General features: G+C 43.6%; 1 protein-coding gene across 4 annotated transcripts in view; it reads left to right on the forward strand.

The window, feature by feature from the left end:
- Nucleotides 1-7,478, forward strand: part of LOC137425191 (long-chain-fatty-acid--CoA ligase 4) — a 41,602-nt gene extending 34,124 nt beyond the window's left edge. For all 4 annotated transcript variants that reach the window (XM_068113361.2, XM_078776394.1, XM_068113359.2 and 1 more), the window contains exon 15: nucleotides 905-7,478. In XM_068113361.2, coding sequence (XP_067969462.2) covers nucleotides 905-1,062 — 158 coding nt within the window. In that variant the 3' untranslated portion in view covers nucleotides 1,063-7,478. The remainder of the gene's footprint in view (nucleotides 1-904) is intronic.
- The last annotated feature ends 10,702 nt before the right edge of the window (nucleotides 7,479-18,180 follow it).

Consider the following 18,180-nt stretch of genomic DNA (forward strand, 5'->3'; position numbering starts at 1 on the left):
TAAAGGGACAATTTTTATTTATTTTTATTATTTATTTTTTTTAGCTGTCGATTTCATCGTTTAGTTCGAAAAATTGGAATTTTGCAATTTGATTTGCAATTTAGTTTGAGATGTTTGCAATCTGGGATGCTTTCTAGTTATGTTATGTGATCATATTGTTAAGCGTACAGAAGCTCCCACCACTTTTGTTTCCATTCCATAAGCTGATTGGATTGATTTAGCTCACTGGATTTATTAAATAGTTCTCGGTGAGCCTTGCCACCTCATTCAGTCGGTGCATTGGAAATGGAAATTGAATGGTAATGCGTATGTACCCAATGCCGAGTGTTTACTTCCAATCATCACATGGCATTATAATTATCCAAATAAAGAGCAAAATGAAATTGAGACAAAGTTTGCAGTAAAAAGGCAACAGTTCTTCTCTGGTAAAGAAAGAATAGGTAGGGGTTTTTTTTTTTTTTTTTGTATACAGAGTCGAGGCTCGTGAAAGAGCTAACATTTATCAAACAAACAAATCAAACAAACAAGCAAACAAAGTATATAAAAAGAGGAGCGGTCGACAAGATGGGGAAAGAAGGAGAGGAAGCACACAAACACAACATTTGAGAGAATGTTGGAGAATGGTGCTTCGGAAAGAACTTTCGTCTACATAATGCTGCAATATTGCTACAATATATTTGTGTAAATGTGATAATACGCCACACAAGTCTAACCCCAGAGCATCTGGTTGCTGTCTTCATGTCGAAACATTCAGGATGCAGAGCGATGTCGTCAGCACAAAAGGATTGTGAAATCTTCCCTCGCAATGCATGCCTGACAAATGCAAAAAAAAACAAAAAAAACCTAACAATTATGTAATTTGCATCCTCTTTGTTACTGCACTCCTTCCTACTTTCCTAATCAGCAAAGCTGCAGAAGTTTGAGATTCCCAAGAAGGTTCTCCTGGTATCTGAACCTTGGACGCCGGAGAGTGGCCTCGTGACCGATGCTTACAAGCTCAAACGCAAGGAGTTGACTTCTCGCTTCCGACCGGACATTGAAAGAATGTATGGTGGGAAGTAGTGCGGAACCAAGAGAAGAAGAGGGAGAGAGAGAGTTGGGCCATTGCTTCTGTGCTTTTGGAGTTTGTACTGGTATCTCAAGGGTATTGCCACAGGGTGGCACAGCTCTCAACACTGTAGCTTTTAAAGATTTTAATATAACTGAGTATTATTATTTTAAGGTAATTCCATTTTGCCTCCTCATCAAAAGACATGTGTGTGGTTGAACCCGTCTCTTCATTGTTCATCTCCTTTATAAGACCAATCAGGGCTGCAATAGAACCTGGAACTCTTGAATTACAAGGCCTGAAGATTTTGCCAAGTTATATACACATGGAAAATAGTTGAGCATTCCTAAAACATGGTACTGTTTGCGTGGAAACCTTTTTTTGAATCCAACTCAAATTGTCGTTCAAACAGAAATGAAAGGATCTTCCATGTGCAGGTGGTGTTTTCCATTTATTACTCGACCAAGGGGTATAAACCTGGGGGGAGGGAAACACTTTCACCTGGTTGAGATTTGAAGAACGTAACAATGTTGTTGCGTACTTCCATTGGCGGAATGTTACTCTGGCCCACAGAGGACTTTGTGAAGCCCAGAGATGGCAAATTATTGGGATGAATGTTGGGATGTCCAAAATTGAAATTGTATGTCAACGTGGCTTCCATTAGAGTGTTATCAGCAGATTGGTCTGGAAACATCACCGTACCAATTATGTTAAAGACGAGCCTCGATCTGGACGACCCAGGGTGACCTATAACAGAGAAAATGCAGCTCTTACCAGACGTATTTATGGATAACTGTGCCAGACCAGAATTGGCTTCGTGCTGCAGGTTACAAAGCACGAAGACCAATAAGACGCCCTCTTCTCACTCCAGGACACAAAGCAGCCTACTTTGCTTGGTGCCGGGAACAGAAGCATTGGAATATTGCATCCTTGGAAGAAGATCCACGAGTCGGTTTATCCTGCATGCGACAGATGGTAGAACTTTGGCTTGGCAGCAACCTAACATAGTCCATAAGATGCACCGAAGAACATTGTAGAGTACATCCCATTTGGTGGTGGATCCTACATGATATGGGGCCGCCTGTCATAAGATTGCAAACTTGACCTTGTTACTACAGGGTAATCTGACGATCGAAAAGTGCCAGAGCGCCATTTTGGCTCATGTTGTTCCACATTTTGACAACCACCAATTTCTCAAAAGACCTGTATTCATGGATAACTGTGCCAGACACCACCGTTCTCATGCAGTTAACGACTTCTGAAACTGTCATCACAACATTGCCCTGGCCAGCAAGAAATCCTGATTGATATCCAATAGAGCACGTTTTAAACAATCTTAGATGTGGAATTAAGAAATGGACCATCCTGTGCAGACTCTCGCACAGGTGAGGCTGTTGTGCACCAGTAATGGCAACAACTCCCTTTGGATTCTCTGGTGGCTTCTTCAGGGAGAGAAGGGTTGTATCAGTCATTTTTTTGTGAATGGTGCTTACACACATTATAGAACTTTTTGAGACATTCATTCCATTGTGACATCATTCAATGTCATTGCTGACCGGTCCTGAACCTGACAACACATTATGTGGTTGCAGCAGCGACTTATCGAATCATCGTGTTCTTTTTAGGTGTAAAACGGTGTCATCACAGACATCTTCATCTTATGATTAAAGAAAAAATCAATAACACCTCTGAACTTCTCTCAAGATCAACTTTGGTAAAACATGCATTTTTTTTTTTATCAATACATTATTTAACTAGAACGGCACTCAGTAGAGAGCATACCTCCGCCTCGTTGGCCATATCACTCAATGGTGAAGAATCACTTAATTTCTACTAGCTGGATCCGGATCTTCACCAAAATTGCATCGATTCTTGTCACACACACAACGTGTCCACCAAGTTTCGTCCAAATGCGTCCATAACTTTTTGAGATATCCTGCTGTGTATCGTTTTTGGACCTATCTCCCAATGGTGAGGAATCACTTAAGAAATTAAATAATTCTCATATCCGAATCCATATTCAGATCTTCACCAAAATCGAATCGATTAGTCCTTGTCACACACACATCCTGTCCAACAAGTATCGTCCAAATCCGTCCGTAATGTTTTGAGATATCCTGCTATGTATCGGTTTTGGCCTGATCTCCCAATGGTGAAGAATCACTTTAAAAATTGTAAGAGCCGAATCCGAATCCGGATCTTCACCAAAATCTAATTTGGTCCTTGTCACATTCGTTACATCTCTGCCAAATTTCGTCCGAATCCGTCCATAACCTTTTGAGATATTTTGTTCACAAACAGACAGACAGGGGTGAAAACATAACCTCCATCCACCTTTGGTGGCGGAGGTAACAAGAACGGCAGTCGGTAGAGCGCATACCTCCGCCAGGTTGAACAGTTTACATTTTATATCCACTGATAGGCCGGATATGGATCCAGACCTGAACCAAAATATAATCGGCTTGTTCTTGTCAGCAGACCAACTCATCCACCAAGTTTTGTCATAATCCGTCCACAACCTTTTCAGATAACGTGATATACTGAATATCATTATTGGCCCCATCTCTTAATGGCGAAGAATCAATTTATTAAATTATCGTATCCACATATTCACCAAAATCGAATCAATTTGTCCTTGTCACACATCGAACCTGCGCACCAAATTTCGTCCGAATCCATCAATAACTTTTTTAGATATCCTGCTCACAGACAGACCGACAGACAGACAGGGAGGGAAAACACAACCTCTGACCACCTTTGGTAGCAAAGGTAGTTATTGATAAATGTAACGGTTTCTGAATAGTTTTTCTCACTTATTGCTATGATCCAGGAAGATGCAGCCTGTGCTTAACTACTTTCCATGTATATACATCACTACTGTAATTTGTGCCAAAAGTTTTAACTTTTTGTCGTTACCTGTATGTAATACCTATGTGCTCATCGAAAAAAAGCATTCTATTGTTTTTATACCACAATTGAGCACACCGGTTTTACTGTTTCAATGCATTACATTCCTTGATCTGTTAATCTTTCGGATTACATGTAGTAAGTTGCAAACAATCAAGTGGTGTAATAGTTTTAGTGCCAATGCCGATTAGCTAATGTAAATGTGATAGTGAGTGTTGTGCGAGTGTGTTGTAGCTGCAAGTTCCATGGGAACGAGCTGACTTTTTAAGTGTGACAATAACCATTCCTCTCACGCCGCAAGGTGCACATGGCTGCCGAGGCAGTTTCATTGGCTAAGGAGTACAATCCTGGAGGTGTCGCCACTCCGACACAGGATACTCGAATGGCTTATTACCCCCAGTTAGCTGGTACTTATTGTTGATGACTTTGGAAGGGTGACAGGTTGAGTCAACCCACCTGGTGTTATTTTAACGTAAAGACAGGGGCTCAAACTCAAGACCCTAAGATATTAAACCAGTCACCTTAAGTGTTAAGCCAACACCAGGCTTAGTTGAACCTTTTTTTTTTTTTACTTAATTGAACCTTAGTTGAACCAGAAGTTGTTGTTGTTTTTGTTGTTTGTTTTTTTTACTTTTTGGATTTAAAGATTCTGGATATTAAAGGGACATGGAGGCAAATAAAGATGACCACAAGAAAAAGGAATATTGCTATAAATTAGTTTAGTTATCTGGCTGTCGTATTTTAAACCGGCTTTAGTGAAGCTTTTGCTTGACATTTTATAGGTTTGTACAGTATTGGAACACTGTGCACTACCAGGAGATTGATAATGTGTTTCCCCTCTTCCATAAAGGTTAACAAAAGCACGAATGCTCTTGCAATGCGTAAGGAAGCTGACCTACAGTTGGTAAAACGTGTGACACTGGCTGGATATGATGAAAAGGAACAAACGTCTGTCATTCATTCATGTTTGTGGGGCAAGAGAAGATGTTTTCTACCCCAACCTTATTGCTGTAATCATTAATGTATCACGATGATTGTGAACATATTGTGGTATGAGGGGAGGTAATTGAACACTAGGCCTGGTCAGTTGGTTCATGGACTTGAGGCCAAACCTCCCACGTGGACCTCGGTTGACCGTAACCAGAAGATGGGAATAATTGGATCCATTAGGGAAATAGTAGCAGCAATTGGAGGAATAAGTGTTGGCTAAAAGTAGGAGCATGCTTGGGTGGGGTGTGGACCATACTTATCGTATTTTTGCCTATGTAATAAATATATGACTATCACATCATGGATTGCCTTGTATTCGATGGGCATGTGGTGTGATTGTTGTCGATCTCTCTAAGCCCCATTTATTATTTGAATTGAAAACGTGTATAAAGTGTTGCTTTCTGGGTTTGCAGGATAGCCCAGACTCTCGAGGATTGTGCGCTTTCCTTGGAGCTGTCTGGTCCGGGTTGAATCTCTACCCGGCTTCAAATTGTTATTCCGATTGGCATAATGTGATGCATCGGTGTGTGTGCGCCATCCATCATAGTCGTCGAGCCGGAGGACTCATCTGCCAGTGCTGGTTGTTGTTTGATGTTGAACACCACAAGGTGTCTTTTGCAATGGGCAGGCGAGTTATCACCGGCACTTTGAACAAATTCCTGCCACCTTAAGTCCAAGGTCGGGCCTCGTCAACCAGTTTAGTTTGTGAAATACAGGCCAAAAACGTTTCCTGGCCGATTCCACTTGGTAGAAATAATTGGGGCTGTGTTAAGTGTTAAGGAAGTAGTATTAACGTAGTGTTACCGTAATTCAGATGTTGGTGAGAAGTGCTGTATCCTAGCTTCAGTAAGCAAAAGCAAAACCTATGGCACAAAACTTCAGTTCCATTCCAGATCACGTGACTTGCATCTTGATACTTTAATGAAAATGTGCTTGGGTAAATAATTTGGCAATAACGCAGTCCGCCAGCAATCCCCTAAAAGTAAAAACCCCAAGATCCAGAATCACTGCTCACCTCCTCCATTCATTCTTTCCTCTTTTCTTTCCCCACTTGTGGAACCAACTTCCATATTCCTTTAAATCTCATTCTTCCCGCCGAATCTTCAAAACAGCTGTTCACCACCATCTCAGATCGTCCCCCATCCAAAACCATGATCTTTTCCACCCCCATCAATCCCCTCACTGCCATCCCTAAGCCCACCTACTTCCACATTTCAATTTTTTCCTTCCTGCGAGTTTCCTTCTGTGTCCATCTTGTTCACCTTGTACATCATCTCCTAACCCTCATTCCTCCCCACAACCATTACTTGTCCATGTATCCCTCTACATTGTCCTTCATCTCTGCTGCTGTTGTCGCACAACACTCTCTTCTGTTCCTTTCGTGAATTTGTTTTTTTTATGAATACTGTTATAATTATCTGGTTAATCTAAATGCTGATCATATTATAATTAATGTGGGGTTAACCCCAGAGGTTGGTTGGAGGGTTGATTTTGCTGTTAGAGGGTTCTAAGGTAGGTATTTAATCTTTGTGTGACCTGTGCCAGTTTGTCAATCACCAACAAGCTGTGTTCATGGGAATAATCCAATTTAAATACCTGTTTACTCAATATAAGTAAAGATAGAAGTGTTTGTTGATCTCATGGCAGTACAATAGTAGAAAATTTATTATATAGTATTTTGTTTTTTTTGATTCATCAGTAGGATGAGGAAGTTTGTGGTTGAGAACCGATTATTTTAGTCCATGCATTCCAGTAAAAGTTTAACTTAAAACCCATGTGAAGCAATGCCGGATTCTGGATTTCAGGCCGCTGGCTGTGCATTCCTTTTTCTTGATCCCTTTATAAACTATTTTACATTTGACTGCGCTGAATGGGAATGGGTAACGTTGAGCTTTGCATAACCTGTATTGTATTGTATTATCTGAAGGGTAGATATATTTGGGCAGCCTCAAGGGACAACCACAGACTCGTTATGACATGGTATCCACATAAATAAAAAAAAACATTTGAGAAGATCAAATGACCTGTTTGGGGCTGTTCAGTGTATTTTAAGCTCATGGTTCTTGAAAGAATGGTTATGCCATGCAGGCCCAAGATTACTTTGGAGGCAGTGGAAATGAATCATGGACTACGTCGCATTACTTTGGAGCAAGGGATGATTTATCTGTTATAATGGGAACAATTCCTTTTATTAACGATATATATTCCCTGCTCCAATAATCTGACCTTCAGGACGATAGTAAATCATGAGCCATTTCTGGCATGCTGTTTCAAGATTAAGTTGAAGAACCTACACTGCAGAGGTTGCCCTGTGAGTTAGTTTCCTTTTGATTAAATTTTATTGAGAGGTGAAGCTGTGATTGAGATTGCCAAATCAGATTGGGACGTCAAACCAATGAATGTTGCAAAATAATGGTGTTTTCACCATCCACATGTATTAGTAAGCAGAGCATATTACAGCAATCTGTCTATCTCTAAAATTAACTGAATCCTATTTCCCCTATCCCCCAATAAAAAGAAAATCAAACCTTTGCATCATTTGTCAGCAATGCTTCTACAGGGTTAAATTTACCCTTCCTGCTGTATATATGTATGTATATATGTATATATATATATTGTTACAGATCGCGGACAGATGTTATGATGACCGGACGGTGGTGTATTACCGCGACCTAACAGGATCCCTGACTCACCCGATTCACCCAGGACTTTGGCCGGATCGCACCACAGCTAGTCAATAGGGAAAAGACAAAGGCGACACGGATGTGAAGAAGAAAAAGAAGACAAAAAGGTTTGGAAATACACTAAATTTATTGACTATTTACACACAAGCAAAAAGAAAGCAGTCACGTTTATTTACGAGCACATAAGACGCAGGTGACACAGGGAAAATACTAGCTTACCTACAGTCTTAATTAACCCAGGACAGAACAAACAAAAGGCAGACTCATGCGGGGAATGACAGGAATGGCAGGAATGGCAGGAATGGCAGGAGGTGGATGGCTGGAGGTGAACGCTTGGTGGAGCCAACGCGGAGCTTGGTGGAGCTTTGGTGGAGGTGAACGCTTGGTGGAGGTGAACGCTTGGTGGAGCCAACGCGGAGCTTGGGGGATTGGTGTGACGGGTTCTCTCTCCTTCCTTAGTCCCACCCAGTCCAACAACTTCCTCTCTTGCTTCAGGACTCTTTCTCTCTCTTTCTTGGTCCCTCACTCTTTACCACCGACTCCTCACCGCAACCAACGCAACCACTTGACCACCACCTCTACTGACTGACTCTTCACCACTCTGCACTTAACGACCGACTCCCAACCAACTCAGACCAACTCAAAGTGCATCATCTCTTGGGAACACCCCCGCCGTGGGTTATATAGGCCCCTCCCCTTAACCTTTTCGAACCTCCCCCAAACGTTCTCTCCCCGCCCTCTCAAGCCAAACCCCTTGTTCATGGTTGGTCGAGTGGGGCTGGCTCACTCCTCCCCTCTGACGAGGTGGGGACCCGCCTTCCTTCCCCCAACCCTGCCTCGTGGTCAATGGCGGATGAAGGGAAAACCGCCCAACATGCAGTTGGCAATGCGAATTGCAATTGACGGAAAGGGGGGAATGGAAGTGTTGGGAGTGGGAATGAAGGGAATCTATCTCTTTCACTGGTGCAATGGAGTATTTCAATTAATGGAAGACACAGCCTTACACTAATACACATAATAAGGATATAACTGTCAAAAAAGATATATCGTGTCCTGCATGTATGTTTTATGGACTAACTACGGGAACGCCCTTTGACCTTTATACAACCACAAACGGAGGGAGGAGGGGTGATATTTTACAACAACATTTTACCACAACAATAAAAAAAAAACATTCTCATATCCACAACAATATATATGTATGTATATATATATATATATGTATATATATATATATATGTATATATATATATATATATATATATATATATATATATATATATGTATATATATATATATATGTATATATATATGTATATATATATATATATGTATATGTATATATATATATATATGTATATATATATATGTATATATATATATATATGTATATATATATATGTATATATATATATATATGTATATGTATATATATATATGTATATATATATATGTGTATATATATATATATATTGTAACGGTTTTGAGAAGTGTAACGAATTTGAGAAGTGTAACGGTTTTTGAGAAGTGTAACAATTTTGGAGGAAGTGTAACGAATGTAAAAAGTATGGTTTTGTTGTGTGTAACACCCTGGTAATGTAAATAATGGTCGCAGCCGTCCTCCTAGTTAATTCCATGAAACTTACACACAGGCCACGATATATCTTTTTAAATAGTGTATTTCCTTATTCTATGTAGGCTAAATATGTGTTTCCCACTAGATTGACTCTGCATTGTATCAAACGAAATAAGCGTAGGCCCTTCCAATTTCCCCAATCATCTCCGCTCTCCCAAAGTTCCTTTCAAAAGCGGTGCGAGTGGTGTTCAATCCCGCAAGCCGCCATTGCCCATGTGCTCATCTCGGAGAAGAGGGGGGGTAGGAGCCGCCAACTCACAGGCGTGGCACGTCGTCATGATCGAAGGAGGAATCGGACAGCCCTAACAGCCAACCAGCACCGCGGTTAGCGACCCGGTAGGCGTGCCCTCGCAGCCGGCGGCTTGATTCCGCCCCGAGTGATAAAAGCGACTGGAAGGGACTGCTTCAGCAGATGAGTGAAGAGGTGACATACGAGAGGAGCGGTGAGCGGTGAGATGCGAGACGCTCCAAGCCAAAGAGGAGAGGTACTCGGAGAGGAAACCAGCTTTGGATAGACGCGCTGAAAGGAGGGAGACGGCTCCACCAGAAGGAGAGGAGCAGGTGTGACCGAGCCAGCGCGTGACGTCTACAGCATCGGCAGCGGATACGCGACGGAGGGTTTTCCCGCCAAAAACGCGAAGAATTGAGAGCTGCTGCCTCCGACCCTGCCTCCCTCTCCAGCAATCCACCTCAAGCCATACCTGCCTGCAATATCCCCCGTGTAAGTGTGAACGTCGTCTGTCCTAATCGTTGTCCTGGGGTTAAGTAAATTGAATAGTATAAGCTAACGATGCACTGTGTGACTGCTTCTTCCATCCATTGCTGTAAATAATTTTGGTCGCTCTTTCTTTTTGCTTGTGTGTGTATAATAAATCTGTTCCTCCTCCGTACTCTGTCTTCTTCTCTTTTCCTTCTCTTTCAGTCGCTTTAGAGGTTTCCCGATTGAATATCTGTGGTGCGATCTGGTCAACGTTGGGGGAGTCGGGCCCATTGGGGATCCTGTTAGGTCGTGGTTGGACCATCCGCTCGGCCCATCATAACATCTAAACCGCGATCCGTAACAATATATATTTATATATATATATATATATATATATATATATATATATATATATATATATATATATATATATATATATATAATGGTATCTAATCTGGTTCTCCAACCTAATGAGCGGACAACATGACGTCATCGCCATGCACGTCCGCCTTGCCTGCAAAGTTCCAGAGGAACCATCTAGCAGTGCGTCATTATGGATTATAAATACAGATACTGTCACAAGTGCATGCAAAACTCACAGTTACCGACCTGGTTTCGCCCTTGTTGGGGCTTCATCAGGGCAACGCAGTGAGGCTTTCCATACACTTGTAACTCTGTGACCCTTTCGGTCACAGATCCGTTTGGATGGCGATGGCGAAGGCGGACGTGCATGGCGATGATGTCATGTTGTCTGCTCATTAGGTTGGAGAACCAGATTACTGATACCATTATTAGTAACTCCCAACCGCAACCAGGTCGACTCCATATGATGAGTGGATACCAGAGATAACGTCACCGCGTGGCAGGCGGTGCGTATCGCTCCCAGCAAGGTGCAGCAGCAGCTGTATGGGACATCTTGCTGGCGGTTCTCCACTGATGATATGAAGGTCGCATAGTGACTGATATATATATATATATATATATATATATATATATATATATATATATATACAGTTTGCAACAGATGATCGTAACCTTATGAGGCAATTCATTTTTGGGGAGCAGATGGTTTTCAAATATGAATGCATGGCATTACATTTTCACAATCGCCCCCAATCTTGAGGTTTGGATAAAATTCCACCAAATTTGTACATATATATTGTTGCGGATCTCGGTTTCGGCACTCCCTTTACCGAGGGGGGGTTTAATCCCCTCGTATTTTAAGCTGGCCGTCCGAGTCCTGGAACTATCTCGCTCCTTTGCGGGGTGAGATTGGCCAGGGTGATTGGTCAAGGATTTCCCAAATACCCTCACCAATCTCTCCGCAAAGCAGGGAAATGAGTCCCTGCTCGAACCGCGGATGTGATGGGAGTTGCCAAGTGGTTTAGCAATCCACGATCCGAGCCGTTAGCAAATAGACTAACCCGATTATATTTATAACGGTTGGCCAAATCGCGCCACAGGTACTCAATTGGGAAGGGACTAAAGCGATCGGGGGAAGAAGAAACCAAAGTAAAGGAATAACAGGTATTTATTAATTATTTACACGAAATGAAGAGGAAACGAAAGGCGAAGAATATACAGAAGAAGAAGAAGCAGGACACAGGGCAGCCTTAAACAGTCTTATATTATACCCCAGACAAAACAAACAGACTCACACGAATAGGGAATGGCAGGAAGGAATGGCTGGAAGGAGGAGAAGGTCCAAGCCGATGGCAGGGCAGGAAGGTCCGGGCCGATGCGCAGCATCGAGGTCCGCTCCCGTCCACGCTCCGGTCCACGCTCCGGGCTTTAGGCGAAACCCGGCGGCAGCTGCACGTATATTTTCACGTGGTAGGGGCTTTCCGAAGCAGTTCGTCAAAGAGCTCTGTGCAGCTTCGTCTCTCAGCCAGACCCCACCAAGCGCCTTCTCCAACCCAAGTCGACTCTGTAAAAAGGCTCGCGCTGGCGCTTATATTACACGCTTCAAGATCAATGCGCGCTTCATAGAGCCACGCCCGTGATGGTATTTCATCAGCCCTGGTTGGCTGGTAAGGGCTCGCTGGCTCCACCTCTGATGGTGAGTTGACGTGCCACACCTTGTTCCTGTGTCCCGCCCCCTTTCTCCTCGGCCTGAGACCGCATGGTCAATGGCGGCTTTGGCAATCAAGCGAACCAAGACAAGGGGCAGCGAACGCTGCCCTACTGCTACTGCACTTTAAAGAGCGGGAGAGATGATTGTGGAAATTGAAAGGGGCCTATCTTATTTGATTAATGCAACGCAGATTCAACTATTGGGAACAGATCCTTAACTGAAACACATAATAATGAAATAACTACAGAGAGGTCCTATGGTGCCCTACGTGTTGTACATGGACTAACTAGGGTGCGATCTTTAATAAAGCCAAATAATGGGGATATTTACAGGGGATCATTTATAAGGGAACATTGACTAAAATTTACAAAGTGAAGGTTCTAAAAACCGTAACAATATATATAGATAACCATATTTTCCAATGTTTATTCCTGAGTTGCCATAAAGGTGGCTTTGTACAGGTATGACATCACCTTTAAACTTGCTGGATGTGCAAGAGCAAGTGGTGATCCAATATTTCCCTACTTTTAGGTAATGGTGGTCTGCTTTATCATCTTTTTTTCCACATGGATAAAATGCTTAGCATTTGGATGCAATACCAACAAAATCCTTCCTAGGCACACCTGAAATCCTATCCACCTACAAGTACTTAGCTCTTAGCTCCCCTGCTTGATGCCGTGGAAACCAAGGCCTTCAATATCATGCGAATCTCCCACGATGAAGCTGAGTCTATGGGCCCATCACTTCACCATTTCCAACAGGTCAGTGGTCTGTCTTAACACTTCCTTTGTGGTCTTGCATACTTTGCCCTTGCCCTCCCACTCCCCCAGACAGATTTCTGCAGGACTGACATGGTCTACCATCAACCCCCTTCTGGTGAAACGATCTAAATCCAGGGTCACTGCTCACCTCCACTCATTTTTAAAATTTTTTTATTTCCCTCCACCTGTGAAATCAACTTCCACATCCTCTATCATATTCTTCCATCCAGGTCTTCAAGACAGCTGTTGTCTTTGCTGGAACATGTCTTTCAAGCCTGACAAATCTCACTCACTATGTCTCCAAAAGGAGTCTGAAAAACCCTCACATCAACTTTCTCAACAATCATCTCAAAGAAGTTCTGTCACTCAAGCTTTTGGTTCTCACTATCTGCCATGATCTTTCCTGGGAAAACCACATTTCCAAACTGGTCTCCAAAGCCAGTCGCCGACTGGGCATCCTCCGTCGTGCGAAGTCCTTCCGTGGCACACCTGAGCGCCTCACCACATACAAAGCTTTCATCTGCAGGTTGATGGAATACTGCTCTCCCCTCTGGGCTGGTGCTCCTGCCTCACACCTAGCTCGGCTTGACACTGTGGAAACCAAAGCTTTTAGAATCATTGGCATCTCCCACGAAGAAGCTGATTCTGAGGGCCTTCCACTCTCACCGCAGGCAGGTTGGTGGTCTTTGTCTTCTACCATATCCTCTCCAGCATTTCACCCCCTGCTGTCCCCCAAATATTCCTGCAGGATGCACAAGATCTGTCAGCAACCCCCTTCTGGTGAAACTGCCAAAATTGACTCTGCTCATCTTCTCTTTCATTCCTCTCTTCTCCCCACTCCCCCCACCCCCCCTCCCCACACCTGGAACAAACGCAGTCTCTTTAATCCCACTACTCCCTCCAGATCGTGAAAACTGTCTATCACCTTCTCTTATCTTCCTTCATCCAAAACCTTAATCTTTTCGACCCGCATTAATCCACCTCCTTCAAATTCCATTTTTCTTCCTGAAATCCCCTGGTGTCCATCTTGTTTATCCCATGTACCCCCACGCCAACCCTCTCTCTTCCACAGATCTGATGTCCCTATTGTTACGGATTCGTCACTTCCGTTGTTGTGGTTTTCATCCACTGTAAACATTTTTGATTCCATGTATTATTATTGTTGTCGTTTGAGGGAAATAGAAATTATTATTTTCAAAAGGTAAAAAAGTTAATGTTTTAAATGAAACGGGACCCGGACGACGAAGAAGAGGAAGAGAGAAAAAGAAGGCGGAGCAAGTGAGTCGGACAAGAAGAAGCCGAGCGGCGTTGAGGTTTTGAGCCAACGCTAGCGAACGGAGGGCACTAGCGAACTTTTGGGTTTCCCGGGAAAGGGATTCCTGCGACAGAGTTGTTATCGCTGTGACAGATCAACCTGCGTGTCAGGTTTTGCGGTCGATTCCGAAGAGAATCGTTGGACTGCCGTTACGCCTCGAACGGGCCGTCGGCCATTTTTACTCGCGCGCTTTGCGCATCACGCTAGGTCTTTGCTTCGCTTCAGCGGTTTTCACCGCATGCAGACGTTTATCTGGTGTGTGTAGGTGCAACGTGGATTTTGAAGCTAAATCTGCGGGTTGACGACTGTGAGCCGTGAAACATCCATACATGAGGGTGTGATTTCCCAGTCGCCTGGAGGGCGCCTTTGGATTTCCCAGTCGCCTTGAGGGCGCCTATGCGCAGCTTTGGCCGTGTGACTGTGACTGTCATCCGAACGGGATTCTGGTCTCGATTAGACATCGCTCTGAAGATCGCTGGAGCGGATCGACTTTGGCTTGAAACCGGAATCAACTTTGGTTTGAAGCCAGGAAAGACATTGGGAATGTTCTTGTTTCACTCACTTGGAGCACAGTGAGTTATGTATTACGAAACTGATGGTACCATCATAGGATATATATTGATTGTACTTTTGATTACTATTATTGTTGTACTGTTATTCTTGTGTGATCTTAATACAATATTTGTTTGTTGGTAACAATTGGTGTGGCTTCACCATTGATCTTTGACATACAGAATAACACATCTTTCTGCCGTGACTCCTCTCGGGGCTTGTCCGAGAAATTGGAGGCTCGTCCAAAATTGGCCCAAATTGAAATTGGGGGCTCGTCTTTGCTGACAAAATTCCTAAATTTCGTCCGGGATAGAATTCCCCAACATCCTCGTCCGGGTTTAAATTCCCTAACACTCGTCCGGGATAGAATTCCCAAACATTCCCAAATTTGGAATTTTTCTAACATTCCCAAGTTTTTCCAAAAAATTTTTTTGTGTGTGTGAAGGTTAACAGGTGCTAACTAATAGTCACCATGGTGTTTGACGCAGAAAAGTTTGCGGCGTCCCCTAATGAGGCACAGTTCCAATCGTTAAAAAGATCGGAACTCTTGATATTGGCCAAACATTTTAAGCCAAAGCCAAAAAAGCCAAAGCTTTCAGAATCATTGGAATCTCCTGCGATGTAGTCAACTCCGAGGGCCTTTCACTCACTCACCGCAGGCAGGTTGGTGGTCTTTCAGTCTTCTACCGACTCCTCTCCGGCCTTGCTCCCCCAGCTCTCTCTGTGCTCTGTTCCCCCAATATTCCTTCAGGTCGCACAAGATCTGCCTGCAACCCTCTTATGGTTAAACTGCCAAAGTCTAGGCTCTCTGCTCACCTTCACTCTTTCATTCCCCTTTTCTCCCGCCTCTGGAACAAACTCCCCCACTCCCTTCAATCCCACTCCTCCCTCCAGGTCTTTAAAACAGCTGTTCACCACCATCTCTTATCTTCCCCCATCGAAAACCTTGATCTTTTCTACCCCTGGTAATTCACCCCAGAGTCCTTGCAGTGTTCATATGTTTTATTCCTCTCCACCTCCCCCCAAGTCCTCCTGATGTCCCTGCTCTCAAATGTTGTGTTTGTGTCCTTACCCCTCTCTCCCCATCTTGTCTGCCGTTCCCCTTGTTTTTTGTGTTTTGTGTGTCGGTTTGTCTTTTTGTGTGATTAATGTTAGCTCTTTCACGAGCCTCGATCTTGTATACAAAAAAAAAAACAAAAAAAAAAACGGAGGTCCGAGCTCATATGAAGAAAGCAGAGATGCAGACATTGGTGGTAGAATCTCTGGTGGGACAAGGAACATGGACAGAGGTAGCCTTGGATTGGTTACCCGAAGAAAAAGAAAATGTGGAGGTCCGGAAAATGGAGATGCAACTGCAGAGACAGGAAAGGTTAAAAGAGTTGGAATGGAAAGCAGAGGAAAGAAGAGCAGAACAGGCACGAGAACTCGAGGAGAAAAGAGCAGAGGAAAGGACAGCTGAAGAAGAAAGAAGGGCAGGGGAAAGAGCAGAGGAAAGGAGAGCCGAAAGGGAGTTAAAGGAACGTGACATGGAGTATCAGAAGGAACTTAAACTCAAGGAGCTGGAATTAATGGGAGAACGGAGAGAAGTAGAATCCATGCCGGCTAGTTCGACAACTAGTCAGAACACTTGGGATGTTGGTAGGCATGTGAGGCTGGTTCCACCCTTCAATGAAAAGGAGGTAGCCAAGTTCTTTTTACACTTTGAGAAAGTGGCTCAAATGCTAAAATGGCCTGTGGGGTCCTGGACTATGTTAGTGCAAAGTGTTTTGGTGGGTAAAGCTCAAGATATCTATTCGGCTTTACCGATTGACCAATGTGCAGATTATGAGATAGTGAAGAAAACCATTCTCAAAGCCTATGAATTGGTCCCTGAAGGTTACCGGCAAAAATTCAGGAATGCCAGGAAGAGGGAGAGTGAGACCCATGTGGAGTTTGCCAGAATGAAGGAAACCATGTTTGATCGGTGGTGTGACTCGAAGGGGATTGGGAAAGACTTCAAACTGTTGCGACAATTGATCTTGGTGGAGGAATTCAAACAGTGTGTCCACGTGGACATTAAAGTACATCTGGATGAAAAGAAAGTACCAGAGTTGTATGAGGCAGCAACCGTGGCAGATGACTATGCCTTGACACACAGGATGGGGTTCCACAAACCTAACTTCCCGCCTAGAGTTAGCCAGGGGGTTATGGTAAATCAGGTGCGGAGAACAAATATTAATGGAGGTGGCCTAGAGATGACTATGAGGACAAATCTGATACCGCGACTTTTAGGGATCAGAAGACTACAGTTCCAAGACAGACTTATCTTCCGGGGGGCCCGAGGCAGACCACGAGTTTTTCCTCCGGGCCTACTTGCGCTTTTTGCATGAAACCTGGGCATTTGATGTCCCAATGTTATGCCCTGAAAAGGTAAAATCAGGAGCGGAGTCAGACTAGTACAACTCCGAATGCATTGGCCAATGCGAGAAATCGTCCTTGGAGGACAGTACCTTGTAAAGGTTCTCATGCCAAAGTTACGACATCACAGAACGACCTTGTTCAAGAGGGTTACAAACATTTTATTTCAGAGGGGTTTGTGTCACTGGATGGAGACTTAACGAACCAGAGACCTGTTGGGGTATTGATGGACACAGGAGCACGTCAATCTTTGATGCTTGAGGGCATTTTGCCATTGTCAGAGAAGACGGCAACTGGTGTTAGTGTTTAGTCTAGTAGGAAGACTAGGTCCCCCTGCACCCCCCGGTGATATACTTCTAATCAGTGTTTCTAGATTGGAAAAAATGTGTAGAAAATGACTAGCTATGGCCCCAAGCTGAAAAAATGTCCCACATACCATTTTTATGCAAATTACTGCTGCCATTATCAAAAAAAGACTAGGTCCCCCTGCACCCCCCGGAGATATACTGAAACTGGCAGTGACTGGTGATTGAAATGCGGTGCCTTTTTGTGTTTCAGGTCGAGGTACGTGAACTCCCCACGATCTACAGCAACCAGGAAGAGACTGATACCAGGGTGGTTCTGTACCTCCATCATGCTGCTACCATCGGATACAAGAACGCTGTAGTCAGAACACCGGACACAGACATCCTCCTGATCCTGCTCCACCATGCCCACAACATCAAGCTGACGGTGTACCTGGATACAGGGTCAGGGAAGCATCGCCAACTTGTCAACGTCTCTGAGCTGGCAGAATCCCTGGGAGAGGACTACTGTGCCACTCTCCTGGGGTACTATGTGTTCAGCGGAGAAGACTGCACCAGTGCCTTCAAAGGGAAGGGAAAAGTCGGGCCCTTGAAAAAGCTGGAGAAGAATCCCAGGTTTCACAGGGCATTCGGTGAATTTCACAGGGTATTTAGAAAAATAAAACTTTGTGTTAACGTCTGTGTAGACGGACCTTAATATGAGTCTATTATTTCGTAAAACTGTGATTATTTTGTAAATAAAGCACTAATTAGCATACTAGTATACCATAGACACATGTAATCATGTTATGAATAGTTCTATCATGATCTA

This window comes from Myxine glutinosa, chromosome 4 (assembly GCF_964187855.1).
Source record: "Myxine glutinosa chromosome 4, kmMyxGlut1.1, whole genome shotgun sequence".
Lineage (NCBI taxonomy): Eukaryota > Metazoa > Chordata > Myxini > Myxiniformes > Myxinidae > Myxine > Myxine glutinosa.